This window comes from Rhinolophus ferrumequinum, chromosome 18 (genome assembly GCF_004115265.2).
Source record: "Rhinolophus ferrumequinum isolate MPI-CBG mRhiFer1 chromosome 18, mRhiFer1_v1.p, whole genome shotgun sequence".
Taxonomy (NCBI): Eukaryota; Metazoa; Chordata; class Mammalia; order Chiroptera; family Rhinolophidae; genus Rhinolophus; species Rhinolophus ferrumequinum.
In genome coordinates, this window is record NC_046301.1 from 60,944,513 (window position 1) to 60,966,447 (window position 21,935).

At 59.6% G+C, this 21,935-nt stretch overlaps 2 protein-coding genes across 7 annotated transcripts; one reads left to right on the top strand and one right to left on the bottom strand.

The window, feature by feature from the left end:
- Nucleotides 1–531: 531 nt before the first annotated feature.
- Nucleotides 532–15,617, bottom strand: SPPL2B (signal peptide peptidase like 2B). 6 transcript variants are annotated; one of them, XM_033134210.1, is made up of 16 exons: nucleotides 15,489–15,617; nucleotides 11,593–11,712; nucleotides 10,645–10,827; nucleotides 9,973–10,062; nucleotides 9,237–9,376; nucleotides 8,508–8,647; nucleotides 8,236–8,332; nucleotides 7,324–7,440; nucleotides 5,500–5,581; nucleotides 4,971–5,045; nucleotides 4,829–4,891; nucleotides 4,656–4,755; nucleotides 4,167–4,244; nucleotides 2,418–2,578; nucleotides 1,260–1,425; nucleotides 532–1,089 (listed from the first exon to the last, which is right to left on the bottom strand). In XM_033134210.1, exons 1-16 carry the CDS (start codon nucleotides 15,546–15,548, stop codon nucleotides 1,010–1,012), a joined length of 1,752 nt encoding a protein of 583 aa, XP_032990101.1. In that variant the 5' UTR covers nucleotides 15,549–15,617; the 3' UTR covers nucleotides 532–1,009. The 6 variants fall into 6 exon arrangements, with proteins under 6 accessions (XP_032990101.1, XP_032990102.1, XP_032990100.1 ...); XM_033134211.1 differs by having other exon boundaries at nucleotides 4,656–4,737; nucleotides 8,508–8,650; XM_033134209.1 differs by having other exon boundaries at nucleotides 8,508–8,650.
- On the top strand, nucleotides 15,602–18,967 carry LSM7 (LSM7 homolog, U6 small nuclear RNA and mRNA degradation associated). The gene is made up of 4 exons (XM_033134215.1): nucleotides 15,602–15,715; nucleotides 15,808–15,898; nucleotides 17,174–17,245; nucleotides 18,686–18,967. The coding sequence occupies exons 1-4, from the start codon at nucleotides 15,710–15,712 to the stop codon at nucleotides 18,826–18,828; spliced, it is 312 nt and encodes a 103-aa protein (XP_032990106.1). The 5' UTR covers nucleotides 15,602–15,709; the 3' UTR covers nucleotides 18,829–18,967.
- The last annotated feature ends 2,968 nt before the right edge of the window (nucleotides 18,968–21,935 follow it).

Sequence of the window (21,935 nt, forward strand, 5' to 3'; positions counted from 1 at the left end):
CCAATGGAAATATCCTTCCAAACTTGAGTCTGGAGGCTGCTGCAAGGGTGAGGGGTAGGCCCCGGAGCCAAGACAGCCCAGCTGGTCCACAGCCCCTGGTGACTGTCATTGGCTTCAAACTGGTGGTGACACATGCGACACAATGGGAGGAGGGTGCCAGGGCATGGGGGCCTCTGGACCAGCTCTACCGCCCGTATGTCGTGAGGTGTAGAGCCCTGTCGGTGAGGTAGAAGATGAAAGGCCAGTTCCAGAATATTCTCCCACATCCCAGAAGCTCCTCATGGTGATGGTGGGCTCGCCTTGCCCACGTTGCAGCTGTAGGCCGGCGAACTGTGTCACTAGGATGGGGTGAGAACGTGCAGATGCCCATGAAGTGAGAATGGGGCAAAGTGGAGCCCATGCAACGGGAAGAGCCGGCCATTGAGGGCTCTGGGGACACGGGGCCCTGTGGACCCCAAGGGCATGTTGACCCAGCCTGGTGCCCACCCCTACCCCAGGAAGGGCAGTCCAAGTGAGGCGACACCACCGAAATTTCAGAAAGTCGTGGCAGTTTATTAAGACATGGAGGGACTGGATGGAGCACAGGTGCCAATGCCCCCAGGGCTGATGGAGGGACCAGGCTCAGGGCTGGGCCCGACAGCGCTGCCCACGTACTGCCAGCCTTGCTGGCAGCCCTCAGCCCAGCTCCCCCTCCTCATGGGCCCACTACCAACCCAGAGGCAGGTTCGGCCCCCGCCAGCTGGGCTGATGGCCCAGTCCACACCTCTGGGACCTGGGCTCTCGGCACTGGACCAGCTGGACCGCAGAGGGAAAGCCACGGCTTCGGCTTCGGGGCAGACACCTCGCCCCCCTGCCCAGGGCAAGGTGTCTTTAGGGGACCTGGAGGAAGCAGCCGTGTGGCTAAGCACCAATGTGGCGGGTCTGCAGCCATCGGCGGGTGAGGTGACACTTCCTGCCCCTTCTGAGATTCCACCAAGAGACTCCCACCAGAAAGATGACGGGGCTGGAGTCATGGGACGGCAACGTCGGTGGTCCGAGGGGCGTGCAGCAGCCACGTGAGCTGGGAGCAGGGCTGGGGTCCAGGTGCGGCTGGGCTCGAAGAGGCAGGAGATGTGAGCATTGGCCAGACCAGAGCACCAAGTTGGGGGCCAGCGGGTCCAGTCTCGGTGGGGGTGGGGAAACGGCAGCAAGGGGCCGAGGCTGCACTACCCCCTAGGCTGAGGCACCCGGCGGGCCCATGGGCTCCTGGGGAGACACACCAGCTATGTCCTTGGGCTTGGTCAGTTCTGGAGGCTGCTCGGCAGGCAGGGCAGGCATGACCTGTGCTTCACCCGGAGGCTGTTGGGACAGCGTGGCCTCGGACTCTTTTGGAGGCTGTGGGCCCTGAGCTGCGGCCGGTGCCCAAGAAGGCTGAGGTATGTCCTTCTGCAAGAGAGAGGCCGACGGTGAGGTAGGGCAGGGCAGGCCAGCAGGGCCTGGTGATGGGGGAGACGGGCAGGGCAGAGGAGTCAGGCCCGAAGCTCAAGCTCCAGGCCGAGAATGAGCGGGAATAGTCCCACAGGCCAGCATGTAGGCCACGGGAAGGGGACCCAAGACAGAAACCCGACTCCAACGTTGCTGGCTTGTTCCCCCTCCTAAACCATCTAGAAGAGGCCACCAGCTCTGTGGCAAAGCCACCACCTGTGGGGACCGAACCCACGCCTTCCCCAAGGGCCTGGTAGAAGGTCTGGCTGGAGCCGGTGAGCACAGGCCCGAGCGTAGGGTCCACTGTTTGGTTACACCCGGGGCCCTGCTCTTTCCCGGAATTTCCATGCCACGATGGACGGGATGAATGTTTTAACTTCCCCAAGAACAGAACCCAGTGACATAACTGGCGGCATCGCGTCACAGTCGGGGACGCCCCAGGTGCCCCTTCCTGCGGGTAGTGTGCTGAGCTGAGGTCGCAGTCAGGGAAGGGCTGGGCTGGCCCACACTCTCCCTGCTTTCACTCTCCCTGGCTGGGCCAGGGGGTGCCAGGTCCCCTACAGAGCCCAGCGCCTGAGCTGTGACAGCTCTCGCCCTGGCAGAGGGGCTCCAGTGCCCACCCCTGCCCAGTGTGCTGCTGTGTTCTCAATGTTGGAAGCAGCCGCAGCCGGTGCCCAATCAAATGGGGTGCTACCATGCTACAGGACTGCCACCACCAAGTCCCACCCGTCACGACAGCCACAAGCTGTCTCCTCCGTGGGGACGGCTTGGAGCCCCCAGAGCCACACAGACATGACACCCACATGAAAACGTTCCAGAAATGGGGAGACATGGACCACTGGACAGGGGCTGCGGGTTTAGGTGTAAAACTGGAGCATTTACTCAACTTTAATTCTAGTTAGGGCTTATGGGTTATTATTTGTCGCAGACAGTCATAGCAAACTGGTATTCACCGCAAAGCCGCTGCCCGTCCAGAACATGCCCAGCTCCCGGCGCCACAGGGCCAGGGCGCCGCTGGTCGTCAGTGTGCAGGGCACCAAGTAGAGGAGGGCTGGCTGGCCGCGCTGCATGAGGGCCAGGGCCATGAACGTCACCAGGAGGCCGATGCCATAGGCTGGAGGGAGAGACAGTTAGGGGGTGACCTGGGCTGCCAGTCCCGGAGGCCACCCCGCCGCGTGCAGGGATGCCCAGAGCAGGGGCCACCACAGACATGACACAGTCGCAAGACAACAAGAGTTAGGCGCTTCTAGAAATGAACAGAACCTTCTAGCATCTTCCAGGACACATGCTCCCACTGGGCCCCGAGGGGGCAGGTAAGATGTGAGTCAGGTGTCAGTGAGAAGAGGAGAGGGAGCGATGGTGCAGCCAAAAGGCTGAGGAAACTGGGGAGAGGACAGGGACAGGAGACCACGGGGCTTTCTGATCAGCAGCTGGCAGCTGTGGAAGGGTCTGGACCCACAGAAGCAGCTGGAGAAAAGAGCCATGAATATGCCCCAATAACCTGCTTTTTATAAATCTTTAGTTAGAAAAATAATTTTGAATTACAGTAGCATACGTAAAGAATTGGGAAATCAAATCTTTGATAACTAAATGGTGACCCTGGAAAAGAACATTTTGTTCCTGAGACACTTGGTAAAGCATTACGGGTGAAGGGCCTGACGTCTGCAGTGTGCTCACAGCTCAGAATAAAACGGTGGGGATCCTTATGTGTGTGAGTTTGAACATTTAACCACACACACACATACACACACAGAGAGAGAGAATACAAGGAAGCAAATGTGACAAAACGTCAGCAACTGGTCAGCTGACAGCAGGAGTCCCTGGTACTCATCGTACAACAGGGACCCTGCAATTGTTCCAAAGTAAAAGTTACAAGAAAATAAGCCTTTGAATTCCAGGGCCGAGCCAGTCTCCAGCCTCCACTCGGCTCTGTTCTGCCTGAGCCACACCCCACATTTCCCAGTGACGTGCTCACTCAGAAGGTTCCTACATATTGGTGTCCACTGCCTGAGCGCCCCAAGAGAGTGACTCAGAGGCGATGGAAGGACAGTGTTTGGCAGCTGCAGGCCTAAGGGGTCCTACTGATGGGACTACGGGAGCCATCAGCACTGCGGTTCACAGGAAACCTATGCAGCTGTGCCTTTGCAGAATAATCTCAAGGACTGTAAACCCGAGGGAAGGCTCAGGTACAACGTGCCAGCAGCTGCAGGGACCAGGGTGGGAAGGAGCAGGCAGTAGTAACTCGAAAACGCACCCGAAGGCCAGCCTGGTGCTACAGTGGCACCTACAGGTCCCCCTCCACTGCTGTCAGGGCTGCCGGGCCTGTGTACTCTGCCTCCTGGGTCCAGGGACATGCGCCCCCACCAGCCTGCTCCCGCAGAGGGGTGCTAAGTGTGCACCTCACTTCTTGGTGGGCACAGTCAAACTGGCTGGGAAGTATTTAAAAACAATTGGGGCTCAAGAGAAAATGAGAAAATGTCACCTTGCGTCAATGGCTTTGGTAACGAAACCAGTGGAAGATAAAGAAAAAAAGGAGACAAGAGAAAAGAAAAACTACAACAATCATGGAAAAGTGAGAAAAAGGACTGTGTGGTGAGCATAGGCTGGCCCCCGCCCAGCTCCAGAAGCTGGGGACAGGGGACAGGGATGGGACGGATGGAGGTGTGAACGCCACGGCCCCGCCCTTCCTGATCAGTGCTTACCAATGGTGCAGGCCACGAAGTAGATCCTGGATGACTGTACCTGGATGTCGAACCTGTGGCAGTATGCCACGAGCAGCCCTGGGGGAAGAGGACGTGGGCCGGGGACCCCCGTGGGAAAGGGGCGGGCGCTGTGCGTCACCCCATCTAGCAGCTGTTATTGCTATTTCAGGATGGCCATGCCACCAGCTCAGAACGGCACTGTAGCACGAGACAGTGGGCCTACACAGATCCCACAGCACGGAGGGAACAGGGGTCCTGCCCTGGGTGGATCCTGGGGGCCGGGGGGAATGTCAACCCAGACAGGCATATCTGTGCAGCCGTGATCAACACAGGCACGGCTACCCCTGGGGTCCCCTCAATCAGCCCTCCCCACCACCTGCCCCACCAGCACCATCCTGTCCCCATCTGCTTGGCTCCATCTCTACCTACTGGCCCCCTGGCCCAACACAAGGACCGTGGGGCACCCACTGTTGTGCCCAGTCCCCATACCTGGGACCAGGATGTCCCCGAATCCGAGGAGGGAGAAGGGCCGGTCACATAGGGCCAGTGGCGAGGTGTTCAGCCTGGGCACCTTCAGGACCATGGGCAGCTGTGGGGAGGGGACAGCACCTGCAGACCCAGCGAGCCACCACCCCCCTCGGGCCACTGGGGCCTGAACATACCTTCTCATGCGTGGCTGAGTCCGTGGGACCAGTCGCCACCTCTACCATGATGCTGTTCCCGCTCTAACACAGGGGGCCGCGTCAGAATGAGGACAGGGCGGGGTATGGGGGAGGGTGTGGGGGTGCGGGGCAGGGCGCCCACCTTGGTCAGGAAGGGCGTGATGAACACGAAGAAGACGTCATAGACGAACAGCACGAGCAGCAGCAGTGTACAGGCCTGCGGACAGGCGTCCTGAGGGGCCTGCCTGCGACCCTCACGCCCTTGGCTCCCTCACGGGGCTCAGACTGTTCCCAGTGGAATGAAGCCTTTCTGAGAAAGTCTGAGCAAGTCCCACCCTGGCCCTCGGGCCACAGGAGTGTTCCAGAAGTGATGTCCCATGGAGGGTAGGGACAGAGGACAAGTCCCACTCTAGGGTTCCCAGCTATGGGAAAGGTAGCAAAGGTGAGTGCTGAGCGACACGGTTCGTGACGAGTCAGCTATGGGTGTGCTTCACAGGGGACTCTTCACAGTCCCCGTGTGCTTCTGAGTGGGACTTGGGTCTGTGGGCTCAGAGGGGAAGACCAAGGCACAGCCTGGTGGCAGGCAAGCCTGGGACACTGGAGGCCCATGACTGGCATGGAAGAAATCCTCAGGCCTCACGCCGCCTGGGCCCCGCCCCCATGGCCCTCACCTTGAAAGTGGGGAGGCGGATGGTTTTCAGCATGTAGAGACAGAAGGCAATGCCCAGCGCGTCCTGAAGGATCCAGGCCCACCTGGAAGGGCAGAGCAGCATCAACCACTGGGACAGGGGCTCCGCCAAGCGCCACACCCACTGGGTCCCTCTCTCCTCAGCCACCAAGCAGTTTGCAACATCCTACACCCGGCCTAACCCTGCTGTGCTGTGAAGACTCAGGCACTGCAGTAGTGTGGGTCCAAGACCCACAGGCAGTAGGGGCCAAGACCTGTGGGATGAGCCACCATGCTGGGGCAGGAGACCAGCGGGACGGGCCCACCACATTGGGACAGGCAGGCCAGCGATGGACAGCAGGGACAGGGGGTGAATGACTCCTGCTCCCTGACGCCAGAGGCCAGAAAGAGGCGGACCCGTGAAAGGGCCTCCGTGCCTCTCTAGCTATGACTTTCACACCCAGATCAAAGGATAGGTGGGGAGACTGTCTCTACTGGATTCAAATTTCTCTCCCATAATATTTAAAAAATAATTTACAAACTTGTGCCCAGCCAGGTTCTATAGATTCTGCCCATGGGAACTTGGGACCTGGTATGCCAGGGGCAGGCCCTGAGGACGAGTGTCTGGAGTCCCCCAGGACAGTCCCGTGGGAACAAGCAGCAGAGGAGGACACAGAGGGAAGACCCACCCCAAATGTCTGCATTACCCCAACACTGCCGGTCCTGCCATCCCACAGCCACACAAGCTGTGTTTGTGCTGTGAAGTCCCACACCGAGGCTCTAAGATATAACTGGCTCAACAGCAGGGCTGTTGGAGACAGGTGGTGTTTGCCGTGTTGCCCCACCTGCTTGGCCTTGGGGATCATGCTGTCCCAGCCCCACGACCTCTGCCCGGACTCTGTGAGCCCCTTACTGCATGCAGTGCCCTGCACCCCGGTCTGGACTCCGCCTGCCCATGTCACTCATCAGATGCTTCCCATGAGATGGGCTAAGATGACTCGGGCAGGGAAGGTCTGCAGGCAGCCGTGAGCTGCTTGTGCCTAGAGGTGCAGGCACCATGGCTTGTTCTAACTTTATACGACGGAGAAAGTCTGCTGGCTTAGCTTTAACTGGGACTTAGTATTCTCTTTGTGTACAAAGGATTTTAAATATGTTCCCACTTTCCTTCTGCCAGTTAAAACTGTTGTGGCTCCAAACGGAGGTGCCGCCAAGAGCACTGACTGCCCCGGGAAAGGCTGAGAGAGAGTGCCAGACGGTGTCAGCGACAGGAGGGGGCCGGTGGGAACAGGCCCGCTCTGTCCTCCCAGCCCAGCCCGGGCTCCAGGCCATGGCTGGGGCATGCTGCCTCACAGGGGAGGCCGAGCCGAGGGGAAGCCAGCCGGCCTCCTTGCACCATCCATGAGGGATGCTGGCTGAGCACACCCCTTGGACACCCCCACGGCAGCCGTGGGGACAAGTGGCGCCAGGGCCGGGGAGTGTCCTGGAGGACATGGGACCCTGCAGGACTCGGCTCGGAGTGCCCGGGCCAGGAGCGTTTGCAGCACCTCCTATCCAGTTTCTAATCATGGCTCACGTGGCACCCGGGGAAACTGAAGGAAACTAGACGCGGGCAGCAGGCAGGCAGGGCGGACGCCTGGAGGCCACCACTTCCAGAGGACTGAAAGGAGGGCTTTTAATAACCGAGGCGGTGAACCGACTCCAGGTGCCCCCAAACGGCCTCGGGGAAGGCACCGGGAGGTCACGGACCAGCACTCAGAGCGCCTGAGGACAGCCCTCAGGAGGGAGGGGCCACCCACCAGCTGGGGGCCTCCCAGGGGGCAGCACTCACTGGTCCTCGTTCCGGAAAACACCCCACACCACGCTGACGGCCACACAGAACAGCGCTAGGAGCAGCATGCGGACCTGAGGGCGCTTGTGGAAGTAGGGCAGGTTGTTGTCGGGGACCCTGGGGTTGCGGGGGGGGGCAGGGGTGGCCGTCAGGGGCAGCACGCCGCTCACCAGCCACCTCTGACCTCTGACCAAATCCGTCTCCCCCCGCCGTGACCGTCCAGACCACAGCCTCATCCCCGCCCAGTGCCCAGAGCGCTCATGTCGACTCCTGCCCAAAAGGCCCTCAACACCCCCACACTGACTCCCCCTGGCCCTACCCTTTCCTCCGCTTCACGTTCTCTGTGAAACCCACCATCCCCTCTTCTAGGAGGGAGGCTGCCAAGGGCAGGACAGAGCCAGTGTGGACAGGCACGTAGGGTGAGCGGCCCTGGGCGTCACCACGCTGGCCTGCCCACAAGAGCCCACAGCACCCTTGTCTGAATCCTTGAGCAGCTGCCCACCTGCCGTGTGAGAAGCAGACGGAGCCCCCGACAGCGGGAGCCTCCAGGCCCGGCCCACCCTGCCCAGTACCCACATGCAGTCACATGACCCCACTCAGCCCCTGCAGCCACTGGGCCTGCCCAGAAGGGGGTATGGGGAGAGAGAGGCCTCCCCATGCTGCCCTGCTCCCGAGGCCTGTGAGCGCCCCCAGCCAGCACTGAGTGAGCACCTGCTGTATGCCCGTGCTGTGCCAGAATGGCTGGAGGCCATGGGGGAGAGAGGGGTCCTCGCATTGTGGAAGCACAGCTGGGAGCCTCAGGGCCCAGGGAATGGGAGACAGAGTGACTGGCTGTGAGACAGGACCTCTGCGAGCGGAACCAAGGGCGAGGGGCCAGGCGGGGCGGGGCAACGTCCGCCCACAAGGGCTCACCTGCATTTGCCAAACGGCAGCCTTTGGACCAATGGTGAAAGGCAGCTGTAGAGGCCAGTGGAGGAGGCCAGGCAGAAAATCCCAATGATGACGTAGACTGTGGGCAGGGGGGCAGTGAGGGGAGGAGAGGGCCGCCGGGGCCCCGTGCACCCACACACCCAGGCAGAGTGACGCACCCAGTAAAAGGAAGGGACAGACCAACCCAAGGCCCATGCCCCTTCACCGCCACCTGCAGCATTTCTCTAGCGGGGCTGCGGCCACTGCGTACGCACCCAGATGGTCGTAGAAATAGTACAGAAGCACCAGCATAGAGCAGCACATGACCACGAAGACGCAGGTCATGACGGGCGTCACGTCCACGGCCTCGTCCTCCTGTTTCTCGGGCCCGTCGTCCCGCTTGTGCTTCATGTACCTTCTTGTGAGGCACAGATGAGTCACAGGGATGCCTGGCTGGCTGGCACAGCCCCAGGGGCCGAGGACCACAGACGGGGAAGGAGGCTCACCAGGACACGATGACACGCCACGTGCTCCCCTGGCCTGCCTGCCCTCTATGCACCCGCATGTTCCCAGTGTCCCCACCCCACAACAGGAGAGCCAGACCTGCCCCACGGACCGCAGATCCTTGTCCAGGAGCTCGGGGTCCTTGCAGGGAGGGCGCCTGCACGTGTCCTCGGTCACCCGAGGGCCATGCTGTGAAAGCTAGGGGACGCCCTCGACCACCGCTGGGACCACCTGGGGACCCCCTGTCCTATGTGCGGCCCCTGCCTGGGCAGGCCTGGCCCGGACCCCAGCACCACAGCAGGATCTCAGGCAGCAGGACCCTCAGGGCCTTTGGCCGGGTCTCCTGGGTGTTCACAGCGGCAGTATTCCAGAAGGTTCTCTGGGCATGTGGGCAGTCCTGTTACTTTCATGTTTTCACTTTCCAGCATGAGTTAGGGCCACCGTCCGTCACACGCGCGCACACATACACACACGCGCACACACATGCGTGGGGTACTCACTTCCTCACGTCCCGGCTCCCGGCCCAGTAGCCCCCGAGGGCGACGGTGCCCACGGCCATGATGAAGATGATGACCATGTTGTAGTCCAACAGAGGCTCGTTGGGGGCGTACAGTGCTGCCCTCACCGCTCGGCCAAAACTCTGCCTCGGAAGACGCACAGGAGCTCGAGGTCGGCTGCCATCCGTAGGCCCCTTGCCCCACACCTTCACCCGCCACTCCTGACCCCAGGCCATCTGCTCTGAAGGCAGGCGAGCGGCCCCGTGTGCGTGTGTGAGGGTGCAGGTGGCCTGGGGAGCATCCAGGAGGCCAACGGAGGCCCCCATGGGGAGAGGCGTGAAGCCTGTGGTCAGGAACATTTACTGTGACCTTCTGAAAGTTTCCACCAAGACTGGACATTCCCATTTGACTTGTAAATGCCACTTGCCTGCTCCAGACCCAGTACCCCACGTCCCAGATGGACATGGGCCTTGGGTGCACAGGAGGCCGGCCCAGCGTGTGCGAACGACGGGACGGGGTGGTGCTCAGTCTGTGTGTGGGCAGTGTCAGGCCTGCCAAGCCTGCAGCCTGGGCGTCCACAGAGCGCTTCCGGGGCCTACGTTCCTGACTTTGGGGGGCACTCGGGGCCCTCCTTCAAGGGGCCAGTAGCCAAGAATCACCCACAGCCAGCCTGCGAGGGGCAGCCTTGTCATGGCTCCACCCACCATGTACTCCGACTGCAGGGGACAGGGGACCCTACCTTGAAAATATCCACCATGTCTTTGTGGCTGAGCAGGGCCACGGGAATGCCAATCTCCTCATACTGTGTCTTGTTGCCTCCTGGGGGGACCTGGGGGCCCAGAGGAGGCAGACTTGCTGGCTGACCAAAGCCCACCCAGGATGGGGCAGCCTGCAGAGCCAGACCTGGGGTAATGGAACAGTCCCAGGCATGTGCTGGGTCATCAGGTGCCAGGCAGGGAGGGGGACCTGCCAGGAGGGACACTGGCAGGCTCATCCGTCCTTCCCATCCTCCACCGGGGGAGGAAAAGTTTGCCCTTCACTTAAATCTTGGGGTCAGGTCAATTAGGGGCCAATCCGCCCTAGGAAAGCCTGAAGGAGAGGCCGGCACCTGGGCACATTCCACCTGCTCCTCAGAAGGTGCCCCCAGAGCTCCGTTCCGAGGCCCCGTAGCCAGCCCCAGAACTGCTCTGGGACATGCCCCCTTCAAGACCACAGTCCAAAGGCCCAGGTCTACAGCCATGGTCAGCGAACTGAACTCGTCCCCCCAGCCATGGCCGTCCAGCCACATGGCACTGAGGCCCTCAAGCTCCTCCCTGCCTCCAACCCTTGCCCCTGGTAGGTCCTGCTGCCCTGCAGGGCAGCTGTCGCCCAGGGTCCCCAATGCCCAGGAGGGGCACCCAGGCAGCTGTACCAGGGTCTCCTTGCTGACGATGAGCAGCCCGCGTGCCCCGCTGCCCTGGGCCAGTCGCACTTTCTCGTAGAAGGTGCAGTTCCCCCGCGTCACCAGAGGGATCTGGTTGCTAAAGCCTTTGGCCGGGAGGTCCGACGGGGAGCAGAGCATGGAGGCCGTCCAGTCCCGCAGCTGTAGGAGAGACTGAAGGAAGGTGGCGCACAAATGAGCTGTTCTAGCAAAGCCGGGGTGGGGCCGAGTCCTCAGGGGAACCAAGTTGTCAGCCTGCTGGATGGCTTCAGTATCCAGACCACCGCAGTGACCATCCCTGAGTCCCCCTGCCCTCAGCCCCACCAGGTCTCAGCCCCACGTGGCAGGTGGGTGGGGCCTGCAGACACCACATGCACACGCCCGAGCCAAGGACAGAGGGACAGGGTGGCATGTGCTTGAGCCAACCCTTCAGGAATCCTCCCTGCGTCTCCAGCTCTGCCTCCCGCGTCCACGGGGGACACGAGGGGCTGGCAGCAGCCTCAGTGGTGAGAACCCACCTCGCTAGAGCACTCGGGCCTCTGGGTGGAGGAGCACTGCTCCCACGAGGAAGGGGCAGGTGCTCACCCATGCCCTCTGCTGTCACTCCTCCCAGGCCGCCTCTGCCAGCCAGCCCCAGGCCAGCACAGGGAAGCCTGGCCAGTGCCTCCAGCAGGGCCTGTCTATTGACAGTTCATGACCAAGGAAACTGAGGCTCGGAAAGGTTGCAGGGCCCCTCCGGTAATGCCCCAGATTCCAGAGGCCCCACAGCCTCTTGAGTGTGGCCCAATCCTACCTTGGTCTCCCAGCTGAGGTCCTCCTACCCCCCCAGCTGGCTTTCTGCAGATGAGTCTCCTAGAGGGCCTCTCTGGACACCGGGGAGGGAAGGGGGACAGCCACAAGACAGACGAAAGCCCGAGCCCGAGGGCCGGCAGTACTCACCGCCTTGCCGAGGTCGTGTGGCAGGTGTGCCCACTGTGGGTTGTAAAGGATGCAGTAGTCCTTGCCTTTGGGGCCCCCCGTCTCAGAGACCACACGCACCATGCCGTACTCACAGGTCACCTGGAGCAATGGGGCAGGGAGGGGTCAGACCAAACAAGGACAGCCATGGGGGTCGGGCTGGTTTCCTCCCTCCAACAGGACACATGGGGCACAATCGTACGTATCTCAGGGGGGAGAAAACGAGGGAGGGTTGCAAGCTCAGGGACAAGTGTCCCCAGGGAAAGCTGGTGTGACCACGGCCCTGCACCCTCCTGGCCCGACACGCGCTCTGCACGCTTCGTGCTCCTGGGGCACATCCTTTTGCAGCCTTGCTGTCCTTGGGCTACATATGCCTCCAGACAGAGCCAGAGAGCCTGCCACGGAGACAAACAGGTAGCAGCTGCTGCCAACAATGGGCACATGATGGGGATGGATGCCAGTCGGTACCTCAGGACCCATACCCATAGCACGGATGCTGCTTTGCCAAGGTGGGGGCGTCCACCTTGATGGGCCGTGGGCCCTGACACCAAGCCTGGGGTACGGACTGGCTCTCAGACAGCCAAGCCCTCCGGGAGCTTCTCATCCTGGCCTGGTTACCTAGTGGTGGTGAAGGCGCCCTGACCTCACAGCCCGGAGGCTGACACCAGGCGCCGGTGCAAGTCCCGGCCCCACAGTCCCCGACTGCCAATGCTCCAGCTAGCCCAAGTCATCTCGGGCACTTCCTTTTGTCACCTTGAGTGAGGTGCCAACTGCCAAAGCAGTGCTCACAGGTACCAAGCTCCAAAGAAGCTGGGTGTGTAGGGCCACTGCCACGAGCACTCACAGGAGAGGAGGGTGGGGCGGGGGCTGCCTGAAGCTGACGGAGGCGGTGTCAGAGAACTTCACTAAGGCAGTATCCTGCGCCCACCTGCCTCTGCTCCCACAGAACCTCCACACACTTCTCATGACTCCTCGGTCCCTTAATAGGGGGGCAGAATTAGGAGGTCCCTCTTCCAGGTTCTCCCCACCAGAATGCCCCCAAGTACCGTGCTCAGTGTATGCCCCTTCCGATGGGACACCCCATGATCAGAGCCACCTCCTGACTCTGGGTCACTGCGGGGAGTGTACGGTCCCTCAATCCTCAGGCCTCATCCGGCCCACCTTCTGTGTTTGCAAATAAAGTTTTATTGGAACATGGCTGCCCTGTGCCTGTATGCAGGGCTTCCGGCTGCTCTCGGCTACCATTGCAGAGTTGGACAGTTGCCCGCAGAGCCGAAAATATTCAGTCTGGGCCTTTCCGAAAATGTTTGCTGAGCCCTGATCCATGAGAGCTGGGTAGTTGGCAAAAACTGTCCTTTGTGTAAAATGGGAATGGGTAGAAACTAGTTCTTTATAAAAAGGACATTTAGGAATACACAAGCACACCTACAAACTTTCCTCCCCACGACTCGCACAACTAAACCTGTGCTGTGTCCAACGCTAGGGAGGGCATGGTTTCGCTTTGAATGTGGTTTCCTTGCCTGCTGTGTTAAAGGAACCAGAAGTTCGTCAAAAAGACCCAATGCTGCACGTGCCCGTGTCCCAGCACGGCCCATCCCCACCTGGAGAACCAGGACCAGCCACGTTCCGACACGTCACAACACCGGGCAGGTCCAGGAACTTCCAGGGGACCTGTGCTTTAGGGTGAGTATGACAGCATCCACCTCTGGGGATCTGAGGGAGGCTAGAGCCCAGGCTGGGGCAGTCTCCCTTCTCATAGGACGTGGTGAGTTCTGGGAGGCGGTGGAGAAACGAGGACCCAGGTGGGAAGCAGAAGTTCTGGTGGAGCAGTAGGGGGCCTGGGCCAGGTGGTGGTGGGGTTAGTGGAGGAGGGCAGGGTGGCACTGACATTAGTTAAGATCTGCTGCTAAGCCTCTTGTTCAGGCCTTTGTTTACACATCTCATAGCAACTGGGGGATGTGGGCCTATTGGGGAAGGTGAAAGCCATCGCCCAGATCTCAAAATGGTAGCGAGTGAGTTTAGGGCCCAGTGGGGAGCGAGTCTATTCGCAGGTACCAGGAAGAACCAGAGCACCCGAGGGGCACCGTCCGGTGTCAGGGTGTGTTTACATCCAGGGGTCTGTTCTAGGAAGAGCAGGCCCCACTGTGCTCCTCACTCTCTCCCAAGACTACATGCTAAGGATAAGCCTCAGCCTGCCTGGGATAAAGTGCAAAGGCCCCAGAACCATGAGCCGTCCACCACTCCCTGCCCAGCCCAGGGAGGCCACATACCCAGCCTGCCCCTTTACCCTCTGTCCTTATCATTTACTCCCGTGGCCCTCGAGCTGAGGGGGAACCCCAGCCTGCCCTTCCAGTGCACTCCCAGGGCCTCCTTTAGAGTGACATCTATCTCAGGACCTAGGCATCAGACCAGCCTCCACACCAGCCACAGTGGACCCCTCACCGTCCCCAAATAAGTCATCCGCTCTCACACCTCCGCCAGCTCGCGCTGCTCCGACCACCGGCAGTGCCCTCCCTCAGCCTGCACCACCTAGCAAACTCCGACTCCTACCTCAGAACAGCCCTGGGGCACCACTGCTTCTGAGAAGCCTTCCCACTCGCTCTGAGGTGTTCCCGTGCCTCTTCATCCCCTCTCTCTGCTCTCATTCAAAACGTGTGGAGAGCTCCAACTCCTGGCCCTCAGATTGCTCAGGCCAGTGAGGAAGATGATTAAACAGGCTCGGGGGAAGTACAGGGGCATCCCGGACAGCTTGGGGGGAGACAACAGCTAAGCTGACACCAGGATGACCCCGGCATTCCAGGGAAACAGAGAAAAAACAAAACAAAACAAAGCAGCTTGCCTCCAATAGAGGACAGCTGGAAAGGGAGGGGCACTTCCTGGTCAGAGGGATCAGAGGCCTCCCAAATGCACCAGGACGCCACCTGAAAGCTGTCATCTGGACAAGACCTGAGACACTTTGAAAGAGATCACTACTGTTGTGTTGAGAATGGACTGGGATGTGGCGGACAAAAGCGGCCACAGGGAGAACGCTAGCCGCCCGCTGGGAGCTACAGCGGAGAGCTGGTGGTGGGCTGGAGTGGGCAGGTCAAGGTTAATGGCTGTGTTTCCACAGCTGTTACGGGCACCATTCCCTGAGCTGCTGAATCCAGGGAGAGGAAGGATTTGGAAATAAAAGATGAGCTTATGACAATGTACATCAGCCATCTCATGGTCAGTCCCCCACCAGCACCAAAGACCCTTAACGTTAAATGACAAAAAAGTAGCATGTTGCGCCTGCATCACCCCATGCACTATCTCGCTGAGTCCGCGCTGTACTCTTATCTCCTTTTGCGGAGGAGCAACTGACGACCAAAGCGGGGGAACTCCTTTGCCCAAGGTCATGGAGTAAAAGTGAGAAGGAAATTCGACCCCCCCTCCAGGGCTGGGCTCCTGGCCGCTCCCCGACAGTGCCAGGCACTGGGTGCCGCGCTGGACAGCTTACCAGAACCCCCGGGGTGGGCGCTGGCATCGTGCTTAAGGGATAACTGAGGCGCAGCCACCAGGTCAAGGCTACGGAGCCAGACGGGAATCTCCGCAGCGGTTAGGACGCCGAGACCAGCAGGGCCCGGGGGACGAAGAGGGGCCCCCAACTTCAGACCCGCATGGAAATGAGTGACGCAGCGGCTGGGAAGGGCTTCCGAGGCGGGGAACGAAGCCGGGCAAGAGACAGGCCCGCAAGGTCACGGCGGGGCTCCGGGCCCGCGGACCGTCCGCGCGGGGGGCTCGGGTCCCAGAGGCTGCCCCCAGGCTGGGCCCAGCGGGGGTCGTGCGCGCGGCCGAGGACCGAGGGGCCGGGTCACCGCATCTGGCGGGGCCAGCGGGGCCGGCGAAGCCCTCACCTGGGCCGCGAAGAGGAGGATGGCCGCCGAGAGCCAAGCCACGGGTGCCGCCGCCGCCATGTCTGCTGGTCCCCGCCGCAGGCGTCGCCAGATGTTTCCCAGCAACGCCCCAGCGCGGTGCGCCGCGCCGCGCAAGCGCCGTACACATTCTGCGCGTGCGTGAGTGGCGGGGTCAAAGGGCACGACGCCGGCGCCTGCGCAGAGTGGCGCGACACAGCAGAATGGCGGTGAGCGCGAGGCTGTGCTTGCGGGGCCGAAGGGGCGGGCTGCGCCAGGGCTGGCGGCGCTGTTCGCCTCACACGCTCTGCTTCTCCTGCAGGACAAAGAGAAGAAGAAGAAGGAGAGTATCTTAGATCTGTCCAAGTACATCGACAAAACGATCCGGGTGAAGTTTCAGGGAGGCCGCGAAGGTGAGGCCCCCCCCACTCCGCACCCTCCGAACGGTTAACGAAAAGTAACACGCGGCGATAGTGACAGCTGATGCCCGGGCCCAGCTTAGGCGCTTGGCCCAGATGACTCGCGCAAGTCTCCTAGCGACGCCGGGAGTTCGGAGGTGGTATACCCCTTCTGCGGCTGGGAAAACTGAGACATGGAAAGGGGACCAAACTTAATCCAACCCACAGTGGGTCGTCCGAGGTTGAGACTTTGCCTCCTGTGCGGTTCTGTCGCTGCAGCTCCTCACTGGTCTCCCTACACCAGGGTTCCTCAGGCTCCGCACTGTTAACGTTGGGGTCCGAATGTTCTAGGTCGTGGGGTCGGTCCTGGGCACCGTGGGGTGTTGAGCAGCATTCCTGGCTTCACCCAGTGTCCCTTGGGGGGCAGACTCGCCCCCGTTGAGACGACAGAGCCCTACAGTGAGACAGACTCCCGGTGTGGACTAGAGGAACCTGTTAAAAACAAATCAAATCTTGTTTGCTGTTCAGCTTTCTGGGGCTCCCCATTGTCCCAGGGTAAGGACAAACCTTTTGTACCTCAGAGTAACAAGTGGAGCTTTCGTCGGCCACCGGGCTGTAAAGGTACTATTTTCTCTCTGCCTGGAGTACTCTTACGAGGTTAACTTGTTACCTGGTTAACTGCCAGAGTCGTTTTCCTGCTCTCAGCTCGAGGCCCTTGCTCTGGGAAGCCTTTCGTGACCCTCCAGCCGGGGCTAATCCCCTTCGTCATAACCTTCTGGTAGCACCTGTCACAGTTTGCAGCTTTATGTGTTAACATGGTGCTTAACTGGAATCTAGTGAAGAGAGGGCAATACAGCGTCTGGTCCCCACCTTTCAGGGAAAATGGGCAAGCAGAGTGCTGACATAGTGGGGTACCTGCCTCCACTAGGTGAGACCAGGGCAAAGGGAGGCCTGGAAGAGGAGGGGTGGGAGGTGGAGCGTTACAAGTAGAAGCACAGGTGGGTGTGAAGGTCTGAGGCCAGAGAGAATGGTTGGGAGAGGCATCAGGGTGGAAGGGTGGGTGGCCTGTCCGGGGCACGCAGACCACACCCCCTCTCAGGTGCCAAGATACATCACTTGGTCAAGGAGCCATAACCTAGGATGCCTATTTGTTGTTTTAATTGAGGTAAAATTCACAGAACATAAAATTCGCTATTTTAATGTATGCAGTTTAGTGGCAGTTGGTACCTGCCTCCCGAATGACTCTTGATCTTACGCCTTTCTGTTTCGTTTTTTGGTCATTCCCACAAGCCAGTGGAATCCTGAAAGGGTTTGACCCGCTCCTCAACCTTGTGCTGGATGGCACCATCGAATACATGAGAGGTGAGCGCAGCCAGGGGGCTCAGAGGCCTCCTTGCCGGGCCTGTGTTACTGTCCCAGACCCACTCACCTGCCGTCTTAGTGATGAGCACGGTCCTTGTAGAGCAGGCCGGTACCGGGTGTGTTTCATCTCCCACCCACCCAGCATTCCAGGCAAGCTCAATAGGCTGTTGTCTGGGGACTCAAAGGATGTGGAGGCGTTTTGTGATCCACCATCACTGGTCCTGAGGCCCGTGCTGGGCACTAAGAGCGTACCCGGCATGGTTAGAAAGATGTCAGCCAGTCTCCTGCTGTCACCATGTGTTCACCCCGGTTCCTGTCCCTCCAAGTCCCCAGACCCTTCGCAGCAGCCCACGGCAGTCAGTCTGGCTCATCCTGAGCCAGGCATTAAGGGGATGCCAAGGCCTAGGAAGGAGGGAGGGAGGGAGGGCGGTGTCCCTCAGGGGACCGTCAGTGTCTTGACACACACGTTACTCTGGTGAAAAATTAATGGAGCCACACATGAGTGTCACGGGGCCAGAGGGGAGAGGCCCTCTTTGAGGGAGAAGCATGGTTTCCGCTTAGCCAATCCCGGGGAGCTTCTCTCTGCCCTCATCTTTTCTCTTCCTGCCTGGGTCTGCCTCCTTGGGTGGATACATTTCTTCGTCTGTAGGACAGCTTCACTGCATGGGGCCCGTGGGGAAACCAAGTCAGCTTGAGTGTGCAAAGCACTTAGGGCCATTTGGCCCTAAGAGGTGTGGCTGCTGCTCCTTCCTCAGAGTGTCTCCTACCAGGCGGCAGACTCACTTGTTGAGTGAGTCTGCGTCCCCAGCGGAGGCCTGACACACCGCACAGTTCCCGGGAGGGGAGGCTCAGGCCCAGACAGCCGTTGTCCCTGCAGGATCTGAGGGTAGAAGACTGCCTTTCAAATCTGCCTGGTTTCAGCGGGCCACCTGATTCTCCCCTCCCCAACATCTTGCAGTAACAGTGATGAGGACTTGTAGTCGCTGTCACCTCCGAAGAGCTCCCCTCGAACTTGCTGTTACTTCCATGGGGTCCCTCTCACCCTGCCATTAACTCCCCATTGACACGGGTGAACGGGCCCCACGGGGCTTCTGCCATTGTGCAGAAACCCAGAGCCCCAGACCAATTTGTATTCCAGCTGCCCTCTGTTGGCTCGGTGCCAGTGCCCCTGTTAGCTCCACCCCATAGCCCACGGTCCCCCGGGTCTCTGTGTTCTCACTTGCAGAACCAGGGCAGGCTTCTCCCCTGAAGGCTGATGCAGGGAGAAAGGCTGCATGTCTGGTTTGGGAGGTATTTGGCCTGCCGCCCGGCCAGCATGTCCCCACCGAGGTCCTGGAGGGAGGGGGGAGGGAATGATCGGGGTATCGTTCGATTTGGGTCTTCAGACCCCATCCCACCCCAGGCTCGGTGTCAGGTCCTCACTCCCGCCCTCTTCCGCAGACCCCGACGACCAGTATAAGCTCACGGAGGACACCCGCCAGCTGGGCCTGGTGGTGTGCAGGGGCACCTCCGTCGTGCTCATCTGCCCGCAGGACGGCATGGAGGCCATCCCCAACCCTTTCATCCAGCAGCAGGAGGCCTAGCAGATGGAGGCGAGGACAGGGCTGCCCTTGGACTCGCAGCTGCCCCTCCTACCTTATGTGTGACTCAGAGGAACAGCACTTTCCTTTTTGTATAGGTTACATTTTTTGTTTTCTTAATAAAATTGCAAACTTCACGTTTCTAGGAGCCCCAGAGCCTTGCTTTTGGCCTTGGTGTTCTGGCAAAGTCTGGGTTTGGCCCAGCAGAGTTGTCAAGTGCCAGCTGTGGTCCATGCTGGGGACTGGGGTGTGAAGACCCAGGTGTGCACCGTCCAGGCCAGGGGACGGGGGCCTGTGAGTCCAGAGAATTTGCAGAGTGTTTTCGGGACGGTAGACCTGCCACCAAGCTCCTCAGCAGGCAGCTCCCCTCCCAGCAGCCCGACCTCGCTTTGGTTTGTCCCTTCAATGCCCCCATATGCTGGCCTCAGAGAACAGAGCACATGGAGCCTCCGCGGTGGCCCAACCTTCTCACCGCCCCTGTCCAGCCCCAGCTCGCCCAGGGCCTTCCCCTGCCCCTCCCAACACGACATCCCACCCTTTCCCTCCCTTCCCCTCCCCTCGGCGGCTCAACCAGGTGGTGCTAACAAATGCCCTTCAATGCCCCTCCTTAAAAGAAGGGCTTTCCGTGGCCTCTTTCCTAAACTCAGTATCTTTATTAGGACTCTGTCCCCCATGGGACTGTCGTTGCTGACAGCAGCCCCGTCTGTCTGATTTGTCACTCAGGACGCCTGAGAGAGGCTGGGAATTGCCAGCCAGCAACCCCTTAGCCAATGGCTGGTGACAGAGGTTCTGGGGTCATGCAGGAAACAGCCGCAGGATGGGGCTGCGTGGGCTGGTGCACTACCTGTCTGTCACGGCCACCAGATAAGGAAACCAGCTGGCACCTGCTTATCGCAGGATCTGGGCTCTGCTGTGGCTGGGTACCTTAGCGCCAGCTGCGGGGGATTAGCTAGGGGGCCCTTACCCCTCCTGCCCCCTTCCCTGCCATCTGGCCCTACCCGCCTATTCCAGTCCCTTAGCAGAGGCCTTATCCCGGAGCTAAAGCCTCCAACAGCTGGATAGTGGGCGTGCTGGCCTAGCTGTGGGCGGTTCGCACCCCCAGGGAAGGCTGTGACCTAGAACCTGGGTGCACCCAGCACGCCAACATCCAACCCTCTATGCCTTGATGTGGCCCAATGTCCATTTGGCCGTTGTGGGGCCAGGACTCGGGCAGGAAGGCCACGTGGAGGGACTGAGATCCTGGTCTGTTTGCTCCGACACCCAGCCTGCCCCATCTGAGGACAAGACAGTCTGACTGAGCTGAGGGGTCAGAGGGCCCAGGGGCTCACCTCGGCAAGGGAAGCAGCAAGTTTGCAGGCTGATTAGCCTTCATCAGAGCCCCTGGGCAGCCCAGGCACCAGAACAGAGAGACGTCTGGCTTTCCAACAGGAAGCAAGACTTGTCCCTGGTACCCCCCTACCCCACCATTACACCCCTCAAAGCAGCCCCCAGGCTCCAGACTGCTCTGCCCACCCTTTCACCTCCCATAGAGCCGATGAGGACAAAAGCAGCCACCAAGTCCAGGGTTCAAATATCTCACCATTTGCTGTGTGGCTTATAGGAAGTGTCCCCACCTCTCTGAGGTCCAGTTTCTTCTCTCAAGTTCAAGAAAAGGCATTGCATGTCCTCTGGCTGGGCACTGGGCCACAGCTGTGTGGGGAGATGGGTAAGAGCACAAAGCTTTGTGTTCAAATGTGAGGACGAAAGCAGAATCTTGTGAGGGCCCAAAGGAGGGAGACCCCAACTTCCTGGGGGCTCAGGCAGAACTCCCCAGAAAGGGGATAAGAAGAGATCATTCCACTGAACCGTATCCGCCCTAGAGAGTCACTCTGACCTAGTTTGTAAAAGACTGGAAGTAACCTAGCTGTCCATCCCTGGGGATCTGCTATATAAACTCAGGTTCCTCCTCCAACTACAAAGTGACTTTTTACGAAAACATTCTCTCTGTGCAGGGGTGAATTAAATATAGCCGCAGATTCTCCGCAGCTCTCCCTAGTAAGAGGAGGGGATATTTCTCCACCCCTTGGATCTGGGGGCTTGCATTGCTGATAAGAATATAGCTTAAGTGACAGTGTGGGAACTCAGAGCCTAGTTCGCAAAAGGGCTTTGTGGCTTCCACCTTTGTCCTCTGGGAACACAGCCCTAAGGCCTCTGTGATGCAAGGGAGCTGGACCAGCCTCCTGGAGGCTGAGAAGCTGATGGAGGAGCACTGAGGCCCCCCAGCCAACAGCCTGCGCACTGGCAAGAGTCCACCCTGCAGGCGTCTGAGGCCTCCCAAGTTAACTCAGGTGACACCCGCAGCCGAACTTCGCAGACAATCCACAGAATCATGAGAAATAATAAATTGTTTTATGCCACTAAGCTTGAGGGAAGTTTGCTACGCAGTGACAGGTCACTGAGATTTGCTGACTGAGGCCTATGACAGATTGCAGAGGGAAACACAAGTTTATCACACTGATACATAGGGTATGATACCATTTAATTAAGATAATTTTTTAAGGGCCGGCCAGGTGGCTCAGGTGATTGGTACGCGGTGCTCCTAAGGCCAAGGTCGCAGGTTTGATTCCCACACGGGCCAGTGAGCTGCGCCCTCTACAGCTAAGATTGTGAACAACACCTCTGCCTGGAGCTGGGCTGCCATGAGCGGCCGGTGGCCAGCAGCCATTGTGAGCAGGCGGTGAGAGCTGCGGTGAGCTGCGACTGGTGACTGCCTGCCTCAGCCGGGGGGAGCGCAAGGCTCATAACACCAGCAGGGGCCAGGGAGCTGTGTCCTACACAACTAGACTGAGAAACAACGGCTTGAACCGGAGTGTGTGGGGGGGAGGCGGATAAAAGGGGGGGGAAGATAATTTTTTAAAAGATCTTATGTTTCTATGTTTTTAAATATATAGAGAAAGATCTGGGAAGACACCTGGTGGCCTGGAATTGAAGATGGTGATCAAAGTGGTCTGTTAGCCTATTCTGCATGTTTTAATATTTCACAAGGAGAAATGTAATATTTCATATTTAACATTTACTATTACATGGAGATTTTAATATTTTACAAGGAGTTTGAGAAAGAGAAGGCCAGA